The sequence below is a fragment of the Tursiops truncatus genome, chromosome 12, assembly GCF_011762595.2.
Source record: "Tursiops truncatus isolate mTurTru1 chromosome 12, mTurTru1.mat.Y, whole genome shotgun sequence".
Lineage (NCBI taxonomy): Eukaryota > Metazoa > Chordata > Mammalia > Artiodactyla > Delphinidae > Tursiops > Tursiops truncatus.
This window is the reverse complement of record NC_047045.1, coordinates 33,811,390-33,835,307: the sequence shown is the minus strand read 5'-3', so window position 1 is coordinate 33,835,307 and position 23,918 is coordinate 33,811,390. Positions and strand designations below refer to the sequence as shown.

The 23,918-nt window shown below is 32.6% G+C and overlaps 1 protein-coding gene across 1 annotated transcript in view; it reads right to left on the bottom strand.

The window, feature by feature from the left end:
• The window catches only part of GRIK2 (glutamate ionotropic receptor kainate type subunit 2), a 1,042,171-nt gene that overhangs the window by 14,079 nt on the left and 1,004,174 nt on the right, over positions 1-23,918 (bottom strand). Inside the window, exons 23-24 of the mRNA XM_073789463.1 lie at positions 21,306-21,531; positions 2,749-2,999 (exon numbers count right to left, since the gene is read on the bottom strand). Of these exons, the coding sequence (XP_073645564.1) occupies positions 2,749-2,999; positions 21,306-21,531 (477 nt within the window). The remainder of the gene's footprint in view (positions 1-2,748; positions 3,000-21,305; positions 21,532-23,918) is intronic.

Sequence of the window (23,918 nt, the reverse complement as noted above, 5' to 3'; positions counted from 1 at the left end):
ATGGATAACTAATAAGGACCTACTGTATAGCACAGGGAACTCTACTCAATACTCTGTGATGGCCTATATGGGAAAAGATCTAAAAAAGAGTGGACATATGTACATGTATAACTGATTCACTTTGCCGTACACCTGAAACTAATACAACATTGCAAATCAACTATACTCCAATAAAATTTTTTTTTAAATAAAAATAATTAAAAAGAAATTAAATTAAAAAAAGAAATAAACACATATGAATAAAATAGTGTGCTAAGGGAGAATGGTGATGTGCAAATGCTTCCAGAGAAAAGGATGAATGTTGTTTGAAATGGACAAGACACATTCCCAACTTTCTCAAAGGGGGAGCAAATGTTTTTGGAATGATGATAGTTTCTGAAATCAGCTAAGTCTAACAAAAATGAGATATACAGGTCAGGTCATATTTTTTTCATTGGAATAGAAAATAAAAACCTAACACCACCTTGTGGAAATAGCGTGCCCTGTACCCAGATTCGTCATACCTATTGATTAGGTAAAGCTTTCTTGGCAAGTTGATGCCTAGTCTTGAATGCCTAATCTAAAATGACTAGTGGGAGTTTGCCAGGTAGAAAAATGGACAAAGTTTGCTCAGGTCAAATGGGAGGAGGATTTTAAAAAGCTGGCTGACCTTGGAAAATTAAAAGTAATTTAGTGTGGTTAGAGTACAGGTGCAAACTGGGGAGAAGCAGAAGATAAAACTACAGTGGTGGACAGAGACAGATCCTGAAGTGCCTCCTCTGCTTAGCTAGAGAATCTGAATTTCATTATGGAAGATTTGTGGAGACAGTGTGACAACATGGGCGAATGTGACTAAGAATGCTCATGTCATATCAACACAGTTGTTTCTTTCCAATATAATAGTTTATCTGCTTCAGCACCAAAAGATACGTTGACTTCCTTTTTCTAATGTTTTAGAAGGTCATAGAAGTCCATAGAAATTGAGAGCTGGTCGATATGTGAAAAATTCAGCTAAACTAGTTATTTATAATAAAAGTAAAGGTGATTTTACAAAAGTAAATTCCCATGTCCTTTAAAAAAAACCAGAATGCTTATAAAATAATTGTACATAGAGACATGGCCCAGGTAAATCATATGAACAGGATACAGAGAGAAAAGGGTGACAGACTACCGCATGCCGTCAAGAGATTAATGTATGTGTTTTATTTTAATACTGAGCTATAAGTGAAAGAAAACCACTACATATGGATGATTTGAGGTTCTAACTAGACAATCTAAATTTCTTCTATTATTTTTGGACTCATTTGAAGCATTAACTAACCAAATATCACACTTATTGATAAATTATAGTAAAAATAAAAATTGAAGAGTTAATAATTTTCATCTCTGATTAGTTCTTTGGATTTGATTCCAAAACTCATTTTGACATTGTAATAAGGGTCATAACATAAAAAGTGTACTTAGACTTAATTTTCAGTCACACCAGTGCAAAAGATATTTGATTTAGCAAGTCAGTAGATATAGCCATCCTGAATATTGTGGGAAAATATATAACTGTCCAAATTTTTCAAACCTTTGAATTGGTTATTTTACTTATAGACAGAATGGGGCTATCAAAATAGTCATTTATAAAAATATTATTTCTAGGAATTAAGTCCTGTAGTCAAGTAAAATGTAGGAATGTTGTATCCTTGATTTCAGAAAGGATAATTATATCATAAATTATTAAAGATGAAGGAATATATCATATTTCTACTCTTTATATTTACCAATAAAAGTTCATAAACCTTTCAGTTATTTAACAAAATATAATCTCATTCTGATGCAGGGTCTAAAATTTAAGATCTAAAAAACGTTTTTTAATTAAAAACAAAAGAGATGTTTAAATACTAAAAGACTAAGTAAAGTTCCAGAAGCCTTAAAAATGCTAAAGCAGCATTTTACGTCCAGAGTCATAAAGTTATATTAAAAAGTAGCATGTATCATCTGAAAGATTTATCTATAAATATTCATCTTTATATTTATAGAACTAAGGGAAATATAGCACTAGAAATATATAATCTGAACCAGGTTCACAGCCTTTTTTAAGAATAGAATATAAAAACATTTATACAAAAGACTAAATATAATAAAATATTAAGAAAATTGCAATAGTCTCAGTATTTTTGAGATTTATATATATTCTTCTAAAGACTCAGGTGCAAGGCAATAAAGGATGCATTAATAACATTAAGTGGCAAAGAAGAAACCACAATATTCTCACATATTCATTAATGTAGAAAATTAATTAAAATTTCCACAATGCACATTATGATCTTTCCAAATTAGAAATTATTGGACCAAAAATCTTCAAATAAATATTTCATTTACTCTCTAACTTGAAACTGTTAATGAGTATCATATCTTAAAGCACTTTTTATCTGCAGAGAAATTTTTTCTTCATATTACAGTTTCTGAGTTTTGCTTCCTTCATTAATTATATTCCCCTAATAAACTAACCACAGTGAACTTCGAGCAGCAAAAGTTTCTCCATTTTCAGACTTCAGTAAGACGAAAAATAGTTACTGGTCCTGAAGTTGGCTTCAATTTAAAATATTACATTTAAATTAAAAATTACGAAGGTAATTCTGAGTTCTATGAACCTTTGTTATACAGTGAGTGGCAGAAGACCATTAACACAGGTCTAAGTATTTCCCTTGGTTGGAAAGATTAAAAAGTTCGTTTTATTATAACAAAGATTGTTTTAAGTTGTAAAAGAGTGACATTTACCTTTTCCAATTGAGCGTTTTTTTTGGATTTGTACAAAAACTCTCCCACTGCCACAAAAACAGAGAGCACCAAGCCGGCTGCAAGAACAATGAAGATGCCACCAATATTTTGAACCCCCAGGGCACTGGCCTCTTTGCTCTCCTCCTCTGGACACCCATTGCCCCTCCACCACTTCTCCTTCATCATGTGCAGCTTGCCTTCCTCTTGCAGCTGAAGAATTGCTATGGTGATTTTGTCTCTATATGGAGAACCTAAGAAAAGAGAGGGTTCGTTAATGCTTTCCAGGAACCCAAAATTTCATAATTCAAGGTTACATGATGAGACAATAGAGCTCTTTCCAAACGCTCCAAAGCATGTCAGTATTTATTTTCAGAAGCAAAAAACAACTGGAAAATGGCAGAAAATAGAAGTTTAACAAAATAAATAGGGTGGGTGGCCTTTTCTGATTTTGAAGGGTAAGATAACATTTTGTTTTGAAAGAGGAAAATACCTCTCTCTTAAAGGCAGGCTCAACTCAGACCATTGGAAAAATAATAAAACGGTAAGTAAAGATCTACAAAAGGAAATGGATAGAGGGCAAGGATATTTAGTTAATGTCTAGGAATCATTCAACACTGAAAGCAGAGCATTGATAAAACAGTAACCTCAATTTTTAGGAAAGTTGTGCAAAAAATGGTGTTTCCCATGATTAAGTGCAATAATTTAAAGTGATCATGATTAACAAGCGCTATTCAGGGGTGGCTAATACTTGCAGATAAATAATCACTCATATTTGATACAAATAACAGAAGTAACAGGTTTGTACAAACTTGGGTCATTCAAAAATCGTCATGGCAACGCATTGTAAGATTTTTTTGGGTTGTTTATTTATCGTTTTACACTTTGGAAAGAAATATTCTTTTCAGTGGAGGCAACAATATAAGTGAAATTTATAGTATTTATGCTGATGGGGGTAGATATTCATCTGTATTAGCTATTACATGATAAGTAATAACTTTTCTAATTGGTTGCCCAGAAGCATGGAATAATACTGAACTATATGCATCTTTCAACATCTGTCCCAAGGGATTGGTCTTATTGCTTTTTCCCACCCAGAAAATAGCCTGTTTCTAAAGTTTAATCTTCCTTCCTAAAACACTATACTGCACATTCCATTTTTCTGCACAGATTCATCCATAAGTGTTTTTCCGCTTGTAGAATAACACTAATTTCAGCTCATACTCTATGTTATCTGTGATTTTGTTTTGATTTAAATATACCTACATTTGCACCTAAAGATATATTTTTGCTAAGAGCAATTAAAAACCTTATGAGGAAACTATTCTGCCTCATAAGGGATAGCACTATGTCTTCTTTTTACTTGATTAATATAACAGGACTAATTCAGTGTTGCTCTTTTAGCAAGAGTAGGCAAACTAAAAAGCAGAAATACAAAGAAAAATCAAAAAAAGTTAGTAGCTTATGGTAAAAGTTGGAGGACTGAAGATCTACCAAATCCAGGTGGAGAGCTGTTTCTTTAACATAATCTTCAATCTATGCAGAAGAAATGTTTATATGGCTTCTATACATTTTTTCACAGCTTTCCTAAAAGGGGGCATTATCCATTCCTATAATTAGAACTTAAATATTTTATTTTTATTGTGCAACAACTCCTAATTATAGCAGGGGAATCTCTGCTTGTAAGTTTCCTTCCTATATTCTCTTCCAAATACTACTCTGATGAAAATGTTCAGTGTAAATTCCGCCCCTTAGCCATTTCAGATTTCAATGGATTAGCCTAGCCCATATTATTTTCTACCTTGGTCACTCACTGGACACTCAGGCTAGGTCACCTAGTATTACTCTTATTTACCTTTCAAGATGTGATCTACTTTCCTAAGTAGATTGTAAACCCTTTGGAATAGAGGATATCTATCTATTCCTTTCTTTCTTTTTCTTTCTTTCTTTCTTCCTTTCTTTTTTTTTCTTTCTTTCTTTCTTTCTTCCTTCCTTCCTTCCTTCCTTTCTTTCGTTCTTTCATTCTTTCTTCCTTTCTATCATCTCTCTATATCTATCATCTATCTTAATTTTCAAACTACTCTCAATCAATGTTTCATATTATGAGGAGCATTATATCTGATTGAGGCAGTCTTGACAAAATATAAGAGTGACAGTGGGGTGTTTTTGGTCTCCTCTGATATGTATTTAAAAACCATAAATAAAGGTCATCTTGTTTGACTATCCAGTTTTCATTAATTCACTACAACTAGCCTAGCAGCAGCTTCAAAGCCACATTTACTCTGAGTTACCATTCTGATTAACCATGTATATTCCCTGCAAAATAAACATTTGATTGAGGAAAAAAAATCATTTTAAGAAGATCTGTAGTTTATCAAATATATCCTTCAATTAGAAACATAGTATCTGAAACAAATTTTATACTGATAGTACTTATGAAAATGACCACAGGTGACTAATATAAAAATGTGGCCTGGAAGTATAAGCAAATGTTGGGGGGAAAGTGACATGAAAAGTAGACTTTGAAATATGAAAAATTCTTGATCTACCTAAGTAATATTTTGAGGCAGGTCATTTCTCATCCTGAGAAAAATTGAAAGAATATTATTTATTGTCAACTCACCAAACCCACTGAATTGCTTTAGGATGTTTATTCAGTATCTTCAGACACCATATTCTCTACTTCATTCTCAAAATAAGGCACAGACAAACGAAAGCAACCCACTTTTCAACAAATGATGGAAACATCTTGATTCCTTGCTGGTTGAGTTTCCTATTTCCAGCACTTACTGTAAATATGAAAATGTCCTATTGCTAGCAAACCTCCTCACACTTATTTTCCAGTGTAAACATAATAATATGTAAGTAGAATTTGGTTTGAATCAAAGCTACAAAATTAATACACCTCATTTTGAGGTTTTTAACAGGGTGAAATAATACAGATAATATAATCAATGACACTAAATCATTGCCATGCTTTATTTGTCATTCTGTCATTGATTCATTTTTAAAAAAAATAAATAATGAATGATTACTTCTTTGGTACATCATTTGCTGCTCCTTGGGACACATTTCTAGCAGGTACTAGTTAAAGTCAAAAGTGGTTTGAAACTTTATCTATTTGAAAAATCTCAAGGACATATTGAGATCAAAGAATAAAGGTATCTTTAATCTTCTCTGTGACATGAATAGCCATGCGCTTAGCTCTAATGAAGTGAACAGCCTTTAGTTAGATAGATAGAGTCTAACTTTTGCCCGAATATGAGCCCAGCCTCAAACTACATGCTGGCAAGCCAAGAACTATGAGGGCATTGAGTGGCACCTGGGAGAAGCTGGGGTTAACGCACCATAAGGTTGCCTCCAAGGAAGATGAGTATTTTTGCAAGAGGACCCTAACTTTGATTAGAAAACGGCTGAGGAAATTGTAAACATGTCTATTATAACATATACTATTGCACCTAAAAGTCAATCCTCAAATGCTTAAGGGGACAAATAGGTAACCATAAATGGGTGAAGAAACAAGCTAGACAAAAGTATCTGAAAAATTATAACATCCAATGTGAAAAGATAATTTTCAGTTCCAGTTTTATTAAAAATCTGTGAGAATTTCAACACAGGGTTACCAGACATTTTAACTTTAATTATATCCCAGGAGATATTTTGTCTAAAATTTTCTACATTAAAATTTTCACAAATAAATTACTTTTAAAAAACATCATGCAGGATAAGGCAAACACCTCTTAAAACTGAATTTAGCTCTTTGATTTTCACTATGCAATCTCTGGTTTTAGTTTCATTTGTATTCTTGCTCACAGTGAGACTTTCTTTGGTTGTTTAAACACATGCTCCATACTAACAGTAAGGAACGATTGTGTTTTAAAAATGATCTTTTTTTCAAGTTGCAGAAAGATCCCATTCACCAGATAAAAAAGGTTCTCGCTTACATGAAAGAGACAGAGAGAGAGGGAGAGAGAGAAAGGGAGAGAGGAAGGAAGGAAGGAAGAAAGAAAGAAGAAAGAGAGAGAGAGGGAGGGGGGAGGGAGAAAGAAAGACATAGTGAAGTCCCTTGATGTATCAGATGCATAAGACGTGGGGCTCAGAAGAACACTTGAAGGAGGCATGAAGGCAGTTTCGAGTGATATACAGCAGCAGTATATGTGTGGGCATAAATAAAACCTACAAATGCACCTGTTCAGAATTTCCTCGATAAAAAAATTCATCTCCAAATGTCCCTAAATGTTAAATTTTACATAGATCAAAGAATTTTACATAGATCAAAGAATTTTACATAAAATTATAATTTCATTAACATTCCTCCCAACAAATTGACTAAAAGCTCCTTAGGAAAATAAACTGTGATTTGTTATAAACAATTAATACAAATCTCACCAAGTAGTTCAGAGCCAACTTGCTGGGCTTATTAAATTGAATTGACTCCTCTCTTTCTTACTTTCTGCCCTCCTTCCTCTTCCCTACCTTCCTTGTTACCTTTCCTTCCTTCTTTTTCGTACATTCTTTTTGTTTCCTTTCCTCCCTTTCCTTTCCTTCCCCTCCCCTTCTCTTTTCTTTTCCCTCCCTCCTCTCCCACATCCCCTCCCTCCTCCCCTTGCTTTCTGTCATTTGATGTTTCTTACTTATAGAATGGAATACACACATCGTTATACATACTTGGTTCTAATGTCTACATCTACTACACATAGTTTATTCATTTGCTCATTTGATTGTCCTTTTCATGCTCTTTACAAACACACCAATTTAAGTATGTACCAAACATTTTCCTTATCCTATTCAGTACATCTAGATAATACAGAAATGATAAAGGAAATGGAGTTAGCATTACGTTTAATTCTTGAGGAGGCTTAGTGATTGATAAATAGCTTTTCTTTAAAGGTTGCACAACAAGTCTAATACTTACCATGCTTTAGTGAAATAAATCACATTATCCATACACATACTGGAGATATCCCATCCATACTGCCAGAAGTTTCCTTACTTTCAAATCAAGCTTTGCATGCTTTAATCAATTACAAAGGTCAGGAAAAAAAATCGCTCTTGCTTTCTATAAATATCTCTTTCTAAATCTCATTATACCAATATTTCCTAAACTGGATTTTCCCCACACACTTCTCTTTTTGGGAAATGTACTTCTGTGTTTCACTTTTAAAGAATTCATTGGTCAGATAAGCTTGAAGAATACTCCATAACAAATATATCTTTTGTAAATTCACATTATACGTTAACAAAATAAAAGGTTTCCATCTCTCCATCAAAGGAAAAAGTTAAAAAATATATTTTAAATGATTAAATTTATTTTTAGTGGAAGAACTTTTTCATTCATATCTATTAATGTCCCTGTCAATTATTTTATTTTAACCTCAATTTGAAAAGCACTGCCTTAGATAACAATAATTACTACTCTTACTACATCAGCTCTCTCTGTCAAAAATAAGTTGTTTCTTGTTAGATCTCCTGCTTGTCCCTGCTTAGCTTTGAAGTTACAGATTATCACAGCACTACTGATCAAGTAGCAGATTTTCTGCACGTCCTTTTTCATCTATTAGCTCCATATGCATCATGAGCATCAGCTCATAAGAATTCGCATCACAATACTTACTTTAAGACATGTCTTCATGCCCAGCTTTTAAGTCTCTTTACAAAATACTTCTGAGGGACAAAAGTTACAAGAGTTATTATTTAAATATATTTGTATATCAAAACTGATGAAACCAATTTTGGGGAAAAATACACAGCTTTTGTTTTTCCTAATAGCACCCAAATCCTTTAAATATTTTGTTAAAATTCTAAGGGGCTGGCTAAGTATTTCCGTTACTTATAATGACAAATCCCCACTGCCCACTTCCTAAAGAACTTTAATTTCCTTTGTTTTATATTTCATAGTTATTTCAGCTCATCATGATGATATTATGTGCTGTGTATGACAGAGAATTAGGTAACATCCTGGTGTTTGTTTTCTTTGGGTCTGGGAAGATATTTTTATGAGGTAGACTACTCATAATTTTAAGTTTCCTCTAGCTTGTCATTTCTCCAAGTATACTTTCTTGCACTTTCTGAAGAATAGTAACTTACACGTCTTATGGGTATGTGACTATACTATAATCACTAAGTGTATATTATATCAATGATTTGCCTCAAAAAGCTTCAATAATTCCTTAATTATTCCTCTTCTTTGAAAGTGTTTAATCTGATAAATGTTTCTAAGACACATACCCAAATACTTGAAGCCCTTTAAATAATGACTTAAAAATCAGACTACCTATCAGTTATAGGTAATCAACCATCCATTATTCATCTTATTTCATCCAGCATCTAGCACAGCGCCTATCACACAATAAGCATTAAACAAATGCTTTTTGAATGAAACATTGAATCCATTATGATATAGTCAAAATATGTTAAGGCAGAACTTCTGATATTTGACACCTTCTCAGGTTCTTATTAAATTCAGTAGAACAAATAGAGTTCATAAACAGACTTGTTTCACACTTTTAGTGTTAACCATCTAGAATAAGTTTGGGTGACAAATAAGTTTATAAATTTTTATGCCGTCATTGCACTTATATCAACTGTCAGTGGCCTTGGCCAGTGCCTTAATAAGTAAAAGACCTGCGAGCACAAAAGATCTGAGGCTATCTGCTGGAGCCATCAACCTTCTTTCTTAAATTACAGTGCTGCTGGCAATGTTATATTTTATGAAATGGTTCCCTGCTTCCTATGCTGAGATGAGTGCTGGGTGCCCTAAATGCACAACATATTTTGGGTACTTATAGAGCTTTATCTCTTTTTACCATTATTTCCATGATAAAATCTTCCAATAAAATTGGAACCAGACCACATTTTCTTAGAGCCTTTTTCTCAGTGAAAGATGGGTTTTATTATCTCTTAGGACACTGTCTCTCCCATATTTGTTTTTAAGAAGTGCTAAGTCAAATTTTATATTTACGTTTCAGATTCCATTTTAAATTGCTATTTTCCAGTTTCATGCCATATTCAGTCAACAATGCTGTTATACAATACCAAGCATCATTGTTATTCTCCTCTATAGAACTTATCTCAGTTTGTAACTAAAAAATAATTTCTGTGACTATTTGTTTAATGCTTATTTACCCTAACAGGCTGTAAATTTCATAAGGACAGTGTTGTATTTCCTTTCTTAGTATAACACCTGGCACACAGTGAAGACAATATTTCTGGAATGAATACATGCATAAATAAAATATTAATTACTTAACAGTTGGTCATACATGCCTGCAATTTTACCCTCAGTCATTTCTTATGAACCCAAACTATATATCTTTATCTAATCTATATCTAATAATTATAATACATTTATTTCAAATGAAGCATTTAATATATGTAGCAACTAAACACTCCATGGGGTCCATTTCAGATTTCCTATTACATAAAAGCTAAACTGGTGTGAAGTTACTGTCATCACTCTTTGTATTTTCTTTTGAAGGTATTCTATCAAAAAATGTCAATATGATAGGAGAATAAGGAATCCATGAGTGATAATCATAAAAATTAAAGGAGATTAATCTCATCCTGAAAACAAATTATCAACCCATAACATTTAATCACAGAATGGTAAATGAGAGCTAAATTGATCAGTCTTCCATGATACCTAGTAATCTTTCCACATTGGAAATTTATGAACATCATTTTCCTGCTTAAATTTTTTTTAATGGTGCTCTAAAGCTATAGAATACAACCTCAATTCCTAAAGATGTCGTACAATCCCTTTCTCCAACCTATCACAAGCTTCTCGGACTTTATCCTCTTCTCCTCACACCTAACATGTCAGCAATACAAACTACGAAGTTATATTTCCCATTGCCTGGAGAATCCTGTTTCCATACTTCCTTCAATGATCTTTGCACACTTTTCCTTGGCTGCCACAGAGATACACAGGATCCCTCTTCTTTGGTGCCATAGCACATTGCAGATAGTCTAGTACAACATTTGGTGCATCATATTCCAATGTTTTGCTATATATCTTTTCCTACTAGATTGATATGAGTGTCCCAAGGGCAAGGACCATGCATGCATCTTTTTTTTTTTTACTATTAATTATTAGATATACATACACAGGTGCTAGATTCTAGGCATATAGTGATGAACAATGTAATAGGAGCCCTGCCCTCCTAGAGTTTTCACTGCAACACAAAACACATATGTGAATAACCTTTACAAGTTTGAGGATCATTATAATAAAGAACACCATATTGTAGAACCACGTGACAGATGGAACTATCTTAGTCTGCTGATCAGGTACACAAAAAAGGCTTCATAACTTTGAAAAGAAGAGTAGGGACAATAACTCTTCTTTCTCTTTGGCTGCCTTTCACCTGCTTTTCCTCTATTTCTCTTTCTATTTGCATTATTGGTTTAGAAAAGTATATATGAGAAAGGAAAATGATAGTAAGAGCATCCCACCCACTTTGTTCATTTCTTCTAGATAATAGAGGATAGAACTAACTTCAGGATGTCACGGTGGAATGGAACCAAATATAAATGACACTGTTAATGTAGAAATAAGAGAAGAGAGATAAAAAGCTATGAAGTAGAGACTACATGGATTTACGGAGCAAATGTATATAGACATCAAGTGTATGTACCACCCAGGACATTTAATATACAGTAATTTTAAAAGAAATTTTAAGTACTTATATTCAAAATCTATAACTGGCTTAAATTGGATAGAGGTTGAGGTTTTTTTCTTTGTTGTAGATGTTAAAATTCAAAATGTTATGACCTCTATAGAAAAGTAACTTGAATGCATTCTACTTAAAGGAATAGTTGTAGAATCCTCAGGAGGAAATTTAAGTATCTAAGATCACAAAAGGAGATGGTTATATGAGGTATACAAAATGTATCAATAAAAAATTCATATTACAGATTATGTATTTTAGCCATTTGCCTTTTATTCATATTCTGAATATTCTTTGACTTATGTGAAAAAGGATAAGAAGGGCAAATGTTATCAGCACATAATGAAACAGTAAACTATTTTCACTGGTTCTGACGTATTTCATACATATTAGTTAAAAGCGGCTGGTGAAGTAGATTTGTAGTCACATTTCTTCTCTGGGTATTAAATCATGTAACGCTGACACAAAATATGAAAACAGAAATAGTTTCATTCTAGAAACACTGCTTTTCTTACAATTTTTCATCTGCATAATAATCATTTGAAGAGCAGTAAGAGTGGAAATGTCAGGAATACTTTCTTTACTATCGTGTTTTTTCCCAAGTCCAATATTAAACTTTAATGAATGAATTATAAAAGTTGGACCATTTTAAATAAAATCCTCAATCTACTTAATCTTCAAGAATCCCAAAATTGGGAGAGAGAATAACTTTTTCAGGAGAGTAAAGTACCCATCCTTTAAGGTAGAGCTCAAGTCCCTTTTTCAATTTGGCCTAACTGAACTTTGGTTCTCAGTGAATTCTACCACTCTGAGTCCCTACATTAAATAACAGACTACTTGTTTGTGTTCAATATTCTATTTTCTCTATTTGATGTTAAAGTTGTTTTTCCAAGTCTATCTCCTTAAGAAAGGGGATGATGTATATTTAATGATCATTATTTTACAGATCCAAGCAGGTTGAAGAGTGATAAAATTTCTTATAGATTGACAAAATTAAAAGGAAACATACATGTCTTCAGAGATAATCTCTGAATATGTCTTGGACTCTGTTTACTAAACATTCAGGACATGTTCAGAGAAGGAAAAACTTTATTTATATAATGCCCAACAATAGAAATTATCTCATCTTTATAATAGATGTCAATAACTTTCTAAGTAACCAAATCATGGTTATTTAAATACAATATACTGATTGGCTGATGTTAAAATCCTGGTTGGGTTCCATAGGAAATGATTTCTAATTAGTTAGGAATGGATCATATTAACAATACGTCTTACCTACAATACATTCAATATTACTAAAAATAAAGAATAGAGAGAAAAAGGGTAAAATGCAAATGACTTAAAAACCACAAATACATCATTTTACTTATAAAATACTTCTTCAGAACAGTCCTTCAGAATTATTTGTGGTGCATATGTTCTGATCCAAATACTATAAATTTGATGTTTAATACTTATTGCAATCTAATTATGTAGACATGATTCTACCCATTTACCAATAAGAATGCTGAGTCTCTGGGAGGCATAGTAACTTCACTTAGGACACCTAGGACACTCAGTTGGAACTAAGATTTGCACATAAGTCATCTGTCTACAAAGGCCACATATTCTATACAGCATGATAAGAATATGCCTTCACATGAGGGCCAGAAAATGCAAGGCATTCATCTTCAGAATTTAGTGCTTATACATTTCACCACTATGTTTTGACCATTTTTTCCCCAATATGAGTGATTCATTGATCTTACTTAGTCTTGCTAACGAAAGGATGACAGTCTGGCACATTCTGGCTAACTAATCTGTAATGGGATTTGAACCCATGGCCTTGGAGTAATCACCACAAGACACAAACAAAATGAATTAATGTTCTAATGTTTGCATATAAAGTCTATCGGAACTCTGTTTTCATGAGAATTATCCATTTATTCATTGTTTAGGTACCATTTCATCAGCATTTACAATATTCATGAAGGCTGCTCGCACTGGTGCTCGCAATTCATCAAATTCCCTGTGGACGCTTCCTAGATTCTAGCCTGCAGAGTCTGTTGATGATGTCTGTGGAGCAGGCATAGCTTACTGAGACTCATCTGTTTTCAGTGACATGAAATCTAAGACTTTAACAAATATGCCAGGAAAATACAGCTTCTACAGGGGTAATTTGGTGCTTTTTTTTGTTTGTTTAATTCAGGCTCTGAAAATTATTAGATCTCGATTTAGACTTGCAAAATTACTTCACCAGCATTAAAATTATGCTGCCTATGCAATGAAAAAAATAGAATGCATTTTAATGGAAGGTTTGACCTGCAGAAAGATGAATAATTTGCATCAATTTTTGTGCATTATGTTCAACTAATCAAGACAAATGTATTCATTCATTTCTGTAAAGCTGAAGAACTGAAGGCCAGCAATATTATGCATCTATAATGATGAATATTACAGTACTTATTATATGATGAATTGGGAATTCTAGAAATGGATGGTGAGCAAAACAGGGAAAAAACATGCTTTTCATACTGATTTCTATTTTTATAAACACCAACATCTGCCTTAAACAAACAACCTCTCCCTCAGTACCAATTCTACATCTCTCACTTTATCAAATAACAAGAAATGAAGAAGCAGTGAGATCTCATGCATTTAACATTAGAAAATAGAAGTGAAGAATGAAATTTCACATTGTTCATATGTCAATGTGGTATCCTTCTACCATAAAGAGTCCATGATACAACCTATTGTAACATTTTTTACTTTAGGCTGATTATGTGTAAGGGCATTATAATGAGATAAAACTTACTTAAGAATTACTAATAGGGCTACAGCTATTTTGTATTCATTAATATAAAATATTTTGTAAATTAGTTTATAAAGGTAACATTAAAATCCAGTTATGAAGCAAGAATGCATCTTATTTATAATTACATAAGTAAATATAATACAAGAAAAATGTATATAACAATTTTGTGTCTGATAAAATTGTCATTAAATTTAACCTTAGTATTATAAAGGATTTATAAATATACTCTTTACATTCATCTTTACTTCACCTCTACACTGCCTATTACATTCTTCATGTATTACACGTATTTAGTAGTTCTCTGACTATGATGTAAGTAATTTAATTTGGATTTTGTTCACAGATATAATTATTCATGGACTGTTTGAAACCTACTACTGATTTAATCCCAGAAGTAAGATGAGGATACATAAGATTATAGAAAATTTTAGCATCTTGGACGATAGGCACAGACATGAGCAGAATTTCCTCCGTCCCCTTTTCAGCTGACTCGTGCTCCCCATATGTTATTAAAGTTGGGAGGCACCAATAAATGAATGAAGTGTGCCACTAGCTCATTGTTAAAAACAGAAATAGTTTTAATGGGACCCTTCAGACCCTTTACAATATTTCTACCAAATTGAACACAGCAAAACAAAATAACAGCAACTGGCCCTAATGGATTTTTTTCTAGATTGCTGTTTTCCTACCAGCTCATGGACTGCTGAGTCTGCCTAGCCCTCAAAGCGCCCTGTGCACTCAACATTCCAAAGACAGAAGCCAAGAAGGCTTTTAGTATGGATGGTCAGAAGGGAGGCAAGGCAGCCGAAAATGCCATTAAGTAGAAACGCTCCCTGTTCGGCTAAAATAGATTATCACCTATGGTGAATTAAAAGGTAAGACTGCAATTGCTCACACATTTTAAATATTCCTTAATGAAAACTGCTGTGATTTGCTTTTTTTGCTTTACCCCATCCAGTTGTTGTTTTTTAAAAATTCTAATGAATGAAAAGGAAGTTCAGTTAATGTATTATGAGTAAGAACACCTATAATTTCAAAAATCTACCATACAGTAAATATCACATTAAAATAACATTGCTGCAGTCAGGAAAACTACGAAAGGGATTTAATGTCACCGCAAGCTTAATTAAACCAGTCTGTGCTTATTTAGCATTTACCTTCACATCATTGTTGATTGCTCCACTAAGGTATTTTTGTGTAAACAGAGCTTCCCTAATTAAATAGCTTATATCTGAGTCATTCAGTGATTTCACAACAGTTTGGGCAGTAATCATCACACTCAGAGTGATGAAGGGTGATGGCAGGCCCCTAGATGTATCACACAGGAGGAGGCCTAGCAGGTTAAAAGGACGCATGGACTTCTGGGGGAAAAAAGAAAAATATGTATAATTTTTGAAATATTTCTGAATATTCACTCCAAAAGAGACATAGTATTTCTGTTTACCCTCCTGCACTTAACCACATACACCTCTATGACAATATCTAAAAATCTGAGCAACAATAAAAGCAAAGCAAAGGGAGTTCCTCTCCTTGATCACATTTGCAGTATTAATAAAGACAGAATTTTCATATCAGTTTATGGCTTCTGCAGGTATAAACTCAAAATCCTGGGGAATTTCTGGAACTGATCTAAATTTCCAGAACCCGAGCCTATATTGCTCTGCTTTGAATAGATTCATCTCCTTAACTCTTGCTGGGAAAGAGACTCAAATAACCTTTACTTTTTCACACCTAAATGCATTATTTTTTATTTTTTGGCTTATAATTAAACAAAATTTTAAAACTAAGTAAAAATGACATATTACAAAAAATTGTCAATATGCTTGAAAAAGATGATATAAAAGGCAAATGCTAATTAACTAGTTGAGAAATGCAGGTTATGATGTTGGTTGAATATTTATGGTAAGTCAGAATCTCATTCAAGTTCTAGAGTTGCATGTCATTGCATTTATTAATGACTAAGTAATAACTGATGAAAGCCATATTGTTGGCAGAGCTATGACATAGTAAATCATAAATTACTGCCTGAAGTTTTTTTCTCAGACATATTTGAGGGGGTAAAGTGTGAAATGCCTCTTTCTAGATTATACTTCTTTGATGAAGTTATATGAGTTAAGACTTATAATGTATTGGATACTCAAAATCATTTTAATTTTATACTATGTTATGAGTGAATAAAATATAATTTACTAAAGTTAAGAACAATATTATCAAGTCAAACAGAAGAAAACTATCTGAACAAGAGAAACAAAAATTATATTGCAATACCTACAGGTGAGTGGTTTGAATATTAATCCCTTCAAATTTAAATTATTATGTTCAAATTTATCTCATTCAGAATTTGGCTAGAAACAAAATGTATGTTAAATGTGTTAAGCAACTTTTAGTAATGAGACATTTTAATAAATTTAAATTCAATATTATTTGGCAATGAAAATAAAGAAGACTATGGTAAAATATTCTTCCTAGTCTATAATTTTGCTATGCCAAAGTATTATTAGATGCTTTTAATTTTTATTAATATGTACTGATAATTTTACATTAAAAGTCCAAGAAAGTCCTATAAAAGAAATTTATTATGTGCTATTACCTAATTTTTAAAAATTCATTTTAATGAAAACACGAATTTATTACACTATTATACCAAACTAACTACACACTACGAAGAAATGATTCCACTTAGATACATAATTCAACTTGATTTCTTAAGTTTCTCATGCAAGTGACCTTGCCTGTATCAATGACTATTTTCTGCAATAACTACGCTTTCTTCAGAAGGCAAAAGTGGATCTGATCAGCTGAGTTGAACAGATAAAAGGAAAAAAAACTACACCCTAAGGCTTATAGTTTAATTTGTTTCCTTCTCTCATATATAAGATAAGCTTAAAATGAGAAGAAATAGAAATTCCAAATGCTGTGCCCAGTATTTTCCTTCATTTAAAAAGTTATATAGTTTATACATTTATTAATATTTTGAATTGTTTTATATTTTCCCTGTAAGTCAATATCTTTCAGTAAACAGTGTCAGGGGTAGGGAGAAAACAAAAATTGCTATTTGTATGTTTCCAGGAAATTGTAACAGCTTCCCTAGAACTGATTTAACTGTTATCTTTCTTTTTTTAAATAGCTTTCACAGCTGAAATATCTCAGGGAGTTTTGAGAATTATATAATATACTATTTTGATTTATTCGTAACAAGCATTTCCTCAAAGCAAAACAATATGATAAGAGACATTCCTGGTACCTTGGTACATTGTATTTACAACACAAAAAAGCAAACAAACCAAAAAACCCCATCAAGTTAAGGTTTTATATTAAGTATAAGTCAAATTTCTTTATTCTAGAAATTTTGAAATTATGAGTGCTATTATGTAACTAATATTAATGAAGAATATCTGTGCTATACTCTAAAGTCCTCAAACATCCTCCCCAAATCTTATTCAATTCTCACTACCCTCAGTCACTCAGGTTTGTTTAATGAGGTCATCGCATTGAGTAATGTAAGATGCCATGCTGATCTTTAGCTCCAAAAGTTGTTTTCTGTATTTATAAATCTTGCTGCACCATCATATTTTCATATGTAGAGTTCATTTGTTGAACAAATAATTGAGGGTCCACAGAGTGCAGGCACTATTGTTGTGTGGGCTTACAACAACAAACAGACAAAAATCTCTGCCCTCTTCCACGCAATGTAAACTAAAAGAGGAGGGTAAGGATACATAGGAATCTCACTCCTTCCAGAAACAACACTGAAAATTGCATTTATTTTCTTCAGCTCTTTCCAAATGAAACTGTGAGGCAATGGGAACCTATCAAATCACTGCTTCCATTCCTCTCATAAGTGTTTAAGAAGGTGTTTGATTTTTAAAATTTGTTTGAAAACATCAGCTAATCATATTTCTCCACGTAGTTTCTAGCCCACTTTAAATCAAACTCTGGGACTCTGTCAAGTACATTATCTGAAACATTATTATGTTTAGCATTAAATAGACCTTAGGTGTTCCTAGTTTCACCCTGTAATTTTACTAATTAAAAAAAAAGAAAGAAATTTAGAAGCTATAAATTTCATGTCACTTGTCTAAGATCACATTGACAAGGCTAAATCTAGAATATCAGTGTGCAAAATACTACATGATGATACTTTAGAGCATATTATCAGCCTCTTTTCTAAAACATAAATTTGTTCATATAACTTTTCATAAATGAGTACAAGTACGCTTGAAAAGTTATCAAAGTTATTCATCACAAATTCTGAATAAATGGTACATCAACTCATGAAGTTGTTGAGTTCTTTAGGTAATTCTTAGGCAAAGAGCCATATGGGATCTAACTATGGAGTATGCCAGGATTTGAACACTCCATCAACACAAAACTGTGGCAATAAACTCAAGCCTTACTGTGAATATAAGTATAATTTAAAGCATTTTGAAAAGAAGTGCTTCTTAAGCTATAATTATGAGAACTCAAGCATTTTTATATATTAGAATTAATTAGAAAACTTCTGAATTAATACATACATTGGCATAATAATGGCAAAGCTTTGGATGGCCTTTCCCTGTGCAAACAGTAAAGGGGGTTCATTTTGTGTAGAGAATTTTAAAACAATAATAGCAACAACTGTCACCCAGCGCTGGCAAATCAAAACATGTCAAAAGTAAAATATTCCTCTCTTGAAAATATCTTTTGTTCATCCAGGTTCTAAACAATTACTATTGAGTTTTAACAGCCCAACTCTTATTGAGTTTTGAATTAGCATCTATTTATTTCTTATTCTTTAATAAACATTGTACTCCACTTGGAAACTAATTTGGAGAATTCTCATTATACAGCTCACTCCCCCAAGATATGTGAGCTCAGCTACACTTGCATATTTTTGGAGCAAGAACTTAAGGTTCTTGTTTTTTTGTTTTGTTTTGCTTTGCTTTCACAATGACTGTGCAATCATTATTTTGAGTCTACTATATAATTGCAGGAATATGTAATGTTACAGGAGCGAATGTCTCAAAATTCTCTCAAAGCCAGTTCAAACTATTTTGAGCTATAATGAGTTTGAGTAAACTTTACCTAATATGAAAGAATTTAATGTTGAAGTTTTTGAAGTCATTATGGTGGAAAATTTTTGGACTTCCTAGACATTTGAAAGTTGTTAGAAATGATCCCAAAGAAACAAAGACATGGACACTATTGCAATTTCTGGAATTTATCATGAAATGGGATTTTTATGAATCTGTGCCCAACTTTCTAACTATGGTATACATGTTAGAAAGAAACTTTTCAAAATTAAAAGTAATAAAATTATGAATGATACCTGGACAAATATGACTATACCATTTATTAAACACAAATACATGAAGATCCGTTTTGACAAAGTCATTAAAAATTTGCAGAAGTTAAGGCTCAGAAAAATTATAGTGTCATTATTCATTACTGTATAGCCAGTGAGTAGCTGTAAGTGCTTTCCCCTTTCTTTAAAAAAAAAAAAAGATGTAATAAAAATATGTTAATCTGTTATTTTGTTTTCTTTGCATATTGTATCAGTTTCCTATTTCCGCTATAACAAATTACCACAAATTGAGGGGCTTAAAATAACACAAATTCATTATCCCATAGTTCTATAGGTCAGAAGTCCTAAAAGAGAGGTATCTGCAGGGCTGCATTCCTTCCATGGCCTCCAGGAAAGAATTGGTTTCCTTGCCTCCTAAACTAACTTCTAAAGGTCCTCTGTATTGCTAGGCTGTGGTCCTTTCCTCCATCTTCAGTTCACCAAGTAACATTTTCAAATCAATCTCTCTCTCTCTCTCTTCCTCCCCTTCCCTGCCATGGGGTCCCCCGGCCCCAAGATTTATATATTGAAACCTAATCCCCAGTATAGTGGTATTTGGAGGTGGGGTCAGTGGGGTGTGATTGGGTCATGAGGGTGGAGCCCTCATGAATGAGATTAGTGCTCTTGTTTAAGGGACTCAAGATAGATTCCTTGTTCCTTCCTGGTCTATTAACTAAGAAGCAGCTTCTCATCAGACACCAAATCTGTTGGTACCTTGATCTTGGACTTCCAGCTTCCAAAACTGTGAGAAATCAATTTCTGTCATTTTTACAGCACCCAATCTCTGGTGTTTTGTTACGGCAGCCCAGGTGGACTAGCACATTCTTTGTCTCACTACTTCTGTTGTGATACCTTCTTAATTGTGACACTTGTGCTTCCTTCTTTTAAGGACCTTTTCAATTACACTGGACCCACCTGGTTAATCCAGGATAATCTTCCCATTTTAAGATCATTAACTTAATCACATCTGCAAAGTCCCTTTTGTCATAAAAGGTAATAAATTCTTATGTTCTCAGGATTAGGCCATGGACATTTTGTGGGAGCCATTTTTATGCCCATGACATGTACATATATACTGAAATATGTATTTATACATTCATTAATCATATGAATGTATATACATGTTCATATACATTATACATAAATATGAAGCTCAATAAATGAAAATTTTCATTGTCTTTTGTGGCAATTATTATTATTTCATTCCATGATTATTATTGAAAAGAATTTTGTCATATAGAAGAAAGAGAATGTTAAAACTAATCAATCCTAGTGTAAAATATTCTAGATATGTTCCTGGTAAATAGTCTGCTATTCCTCTTAAATAAACACATACCTCTTGTAAATAAGATAATTATTCACAGTAACCATTTGTGGCTCATTCTTTTAGTTAACTAAGTCAAATACAATATTCGTAAGCCACCAATCTGAAAAAATAATGTTGCAAAACTTAATTCATAAAAACTTTTTTTAAGTGTAAGATTGAGAAGGTCCTTTGCGGGGGCGGGGTGTGTGTGTTGTGGATGTTTTCAACACTGATACAGTAAAAATGTCTACTGACCATTTGGTAGAAATCAATTTTCCTTTTGTTACTTATTCCTTTAGAAGCAGATGTCCAAATATCTTCCTGACTTTATACAGTCTCAGAACATAGCAAGATACATTTGTTTGAAGCAAGATTCCTAATGGCATATGAAGGCATTGTTTTTCTTCCATTTTCACAGCAACTAAGATTAATGAACAAAGAACAAGTGGCTGACATGAAGCCTACCCATGGGGGTGCCGACGCCATAACCTTTGGAGTCTATGAGGCCGCCAATCTGTGTCAGGTTACAGTTCCTCTGAGTGACAAACTCAATGGTTGTTGACTCCATTAGGAAAGCATAATCAGAGGTGAGGACTCTCTGGATTCCTTCTTCATTACTTTTGACGAGCACGGACTGCCTCCTGCTACTCATAAAGGCCCACATTTTGTCATATGTGGAGATTTTTGATTTCTGGGGAAAAATAAAATACATAAGAAAGACATTTCTTAGTTTCCACATGATCCTACAATATTTAGATGAAATTGACCATATTTAGTTTGCTCATCCTACCTTATAACTGTATTAGTAATAACAGTGATACTAAGCCACAAAACAATCAAAATCTGTATAAAAACATTTCTCATAGCAATTCCTCATCGTATTTCCAGGTATAGAGCAGATTTATTTAACAAATGTATAAAAAATGTCCTGATGTTCAAAAGTTCACAACTAGTAAATCATAGGAGGCAATAAACAAGAGAAAATAAACAAGATTAATAAGGATGGTTTTTTGTGTTTGTATCTCACATGAATATCTCATGTGTACAATTTTATCCTTCAACATTACTATAACATCAAATTTGGAAGATGCAGACACTGGACACTAAGAGGTTTTTTTACCCCCCCGAATTCAGTTGACTATAAGACAGATGTTACATTATCCCCCAAGGATAACATACAGATATAGGTTGAAGAGATGAGAGGAATTTGTTACAAATAAGGATATTACAAATAAGAATGACTACATTTCTGCTAAGACACAATCGGGACACCACAGAACTTCTTTTAACCTGCCTCAGGACAACAGGAAATCAATCATTCAGGTCTTACTAACTAACGATTCCTGGACCAAGAAAATAGAAGAGTTTTTACATCCAACCGGAAATTCTCAGTAGGGCTTCAGTATGATCAATTGCTAAAGGAAAGAAATGGGTTTTGTTCAGAAGGCACTGGTAAAACATAAACAGGAAAAAGGTTAGCATCTGCTTATGGAAAGCTCGTCTGTGAAACCTTTATCTTAGTTTAATTCTTATACAATCACAAAAAATAATACTGCAACAATAAACACAAGAAGGATATTCACCATACTGGTTGCTCTGTCATGAAAATTCAAAACTATTTTCAAATAAATAGATATGCAATCTTTTGCAGCTTAAGCGTGCATTTAGTCCTACATGTGCCAGGACATAAATGCGATATTACTCCTTCCACTAAAACGTAGGTACACAGTAATATTAGAAAAATTCTGGAATTATTTCAATGAAAAAATGGGAAGAAAAACCTTAATTTTGGGGGGAAAAAATACCTAAAGGTACAATAAGTGCTTAATAAAAACAAGTAGCTTTAGAGCTAAGAAAGGGTAGACATGTAAACCTTTGCTCTCCAGTGAACACTAAAACATGCTAAAAGGCCAGTGGCTTAAAATGGGAAAGAAGGCGGCTAGAACCCCCAGAATAAGATTGATATGATTACAAATTTGGGCAGCTATGGAGGCATGTCAGTTGTTTTCAAGTAAAATAATCAAATGTTAGGAGTAGAAAAGGGAAATGAAAGGAATAATTAAGACTATGATGAAATTCTTATTGGAATAATTAAGACCAATAGTGAGATTTTGCAAAGATGTATCTGGCTATCCAAATTAGTAACATAATGAGGATAGCTAGAACAAGTTCATTTCTTTTCAAAGGTAAAGAATTTTTCTCCTAATGTTTTGGATTAAGTGAGGCCAAAATACAAAATAGAATCAAAATCAGAGCTCACCTGCGGATTAAAGAGATTTTATGTAAAAAAAAAAAAAAACTTGGATACAGTTTTTGATTTAGTGAATCTGTGACTGATAATAAACACAATCCAAAAATGTAATACTAAAAATTTATGTAATCAAAATTATATGCTCATTTCTTGACAATTTAAAATGTAACATCTTTAATGGAGACTGATAGTGTAATATCATAACATGGGTGTAACTCATTGAGGCCAAAAATCAAGCAGAGATAAAAAGTGTACAAAAAGTTATTCTTACTTGTATTGTTCATAAATCTCCTAAATTCTCTGCCTTATTTTAGTTATAGGAACATTAGCAATAAATACATTTTATTGCTTTAGTTACATGATTTTCAATTCATGATAACATGTTCCATCACTGAAGAGTTAATTTAAATAAAAACTTGAGAACTAGTAATTTTGTCCCAAACAAAGGGAGAATATAATGTTTACAATGGCACTAATCATTTAAATAGTATAATTACGTCTTTCTCTTTTTTAACATTAAAAGAAAATTTTAGTTTAAACATTATGCAACACAATTTAAAAGAAGAGAATTACATTTTTAACAGTACATGAATGTATCCATTATTAATATTTTGCTGTGGTTAATGAAGTAAACACATCAATCTTTTTAACAGAACCCACACCCAACAAACTAAGATATATTTCTAATATATTCTTTACAAATGTATAGTTTAATTTTACATTAATGTGAAATTTAGTTATTTTACATTTGAGAAGTCTAATCTACAATACTAACCTTCAGCTGACAAAATAAGGATTTTAAAAAATATATTTTTATATAAAATTCT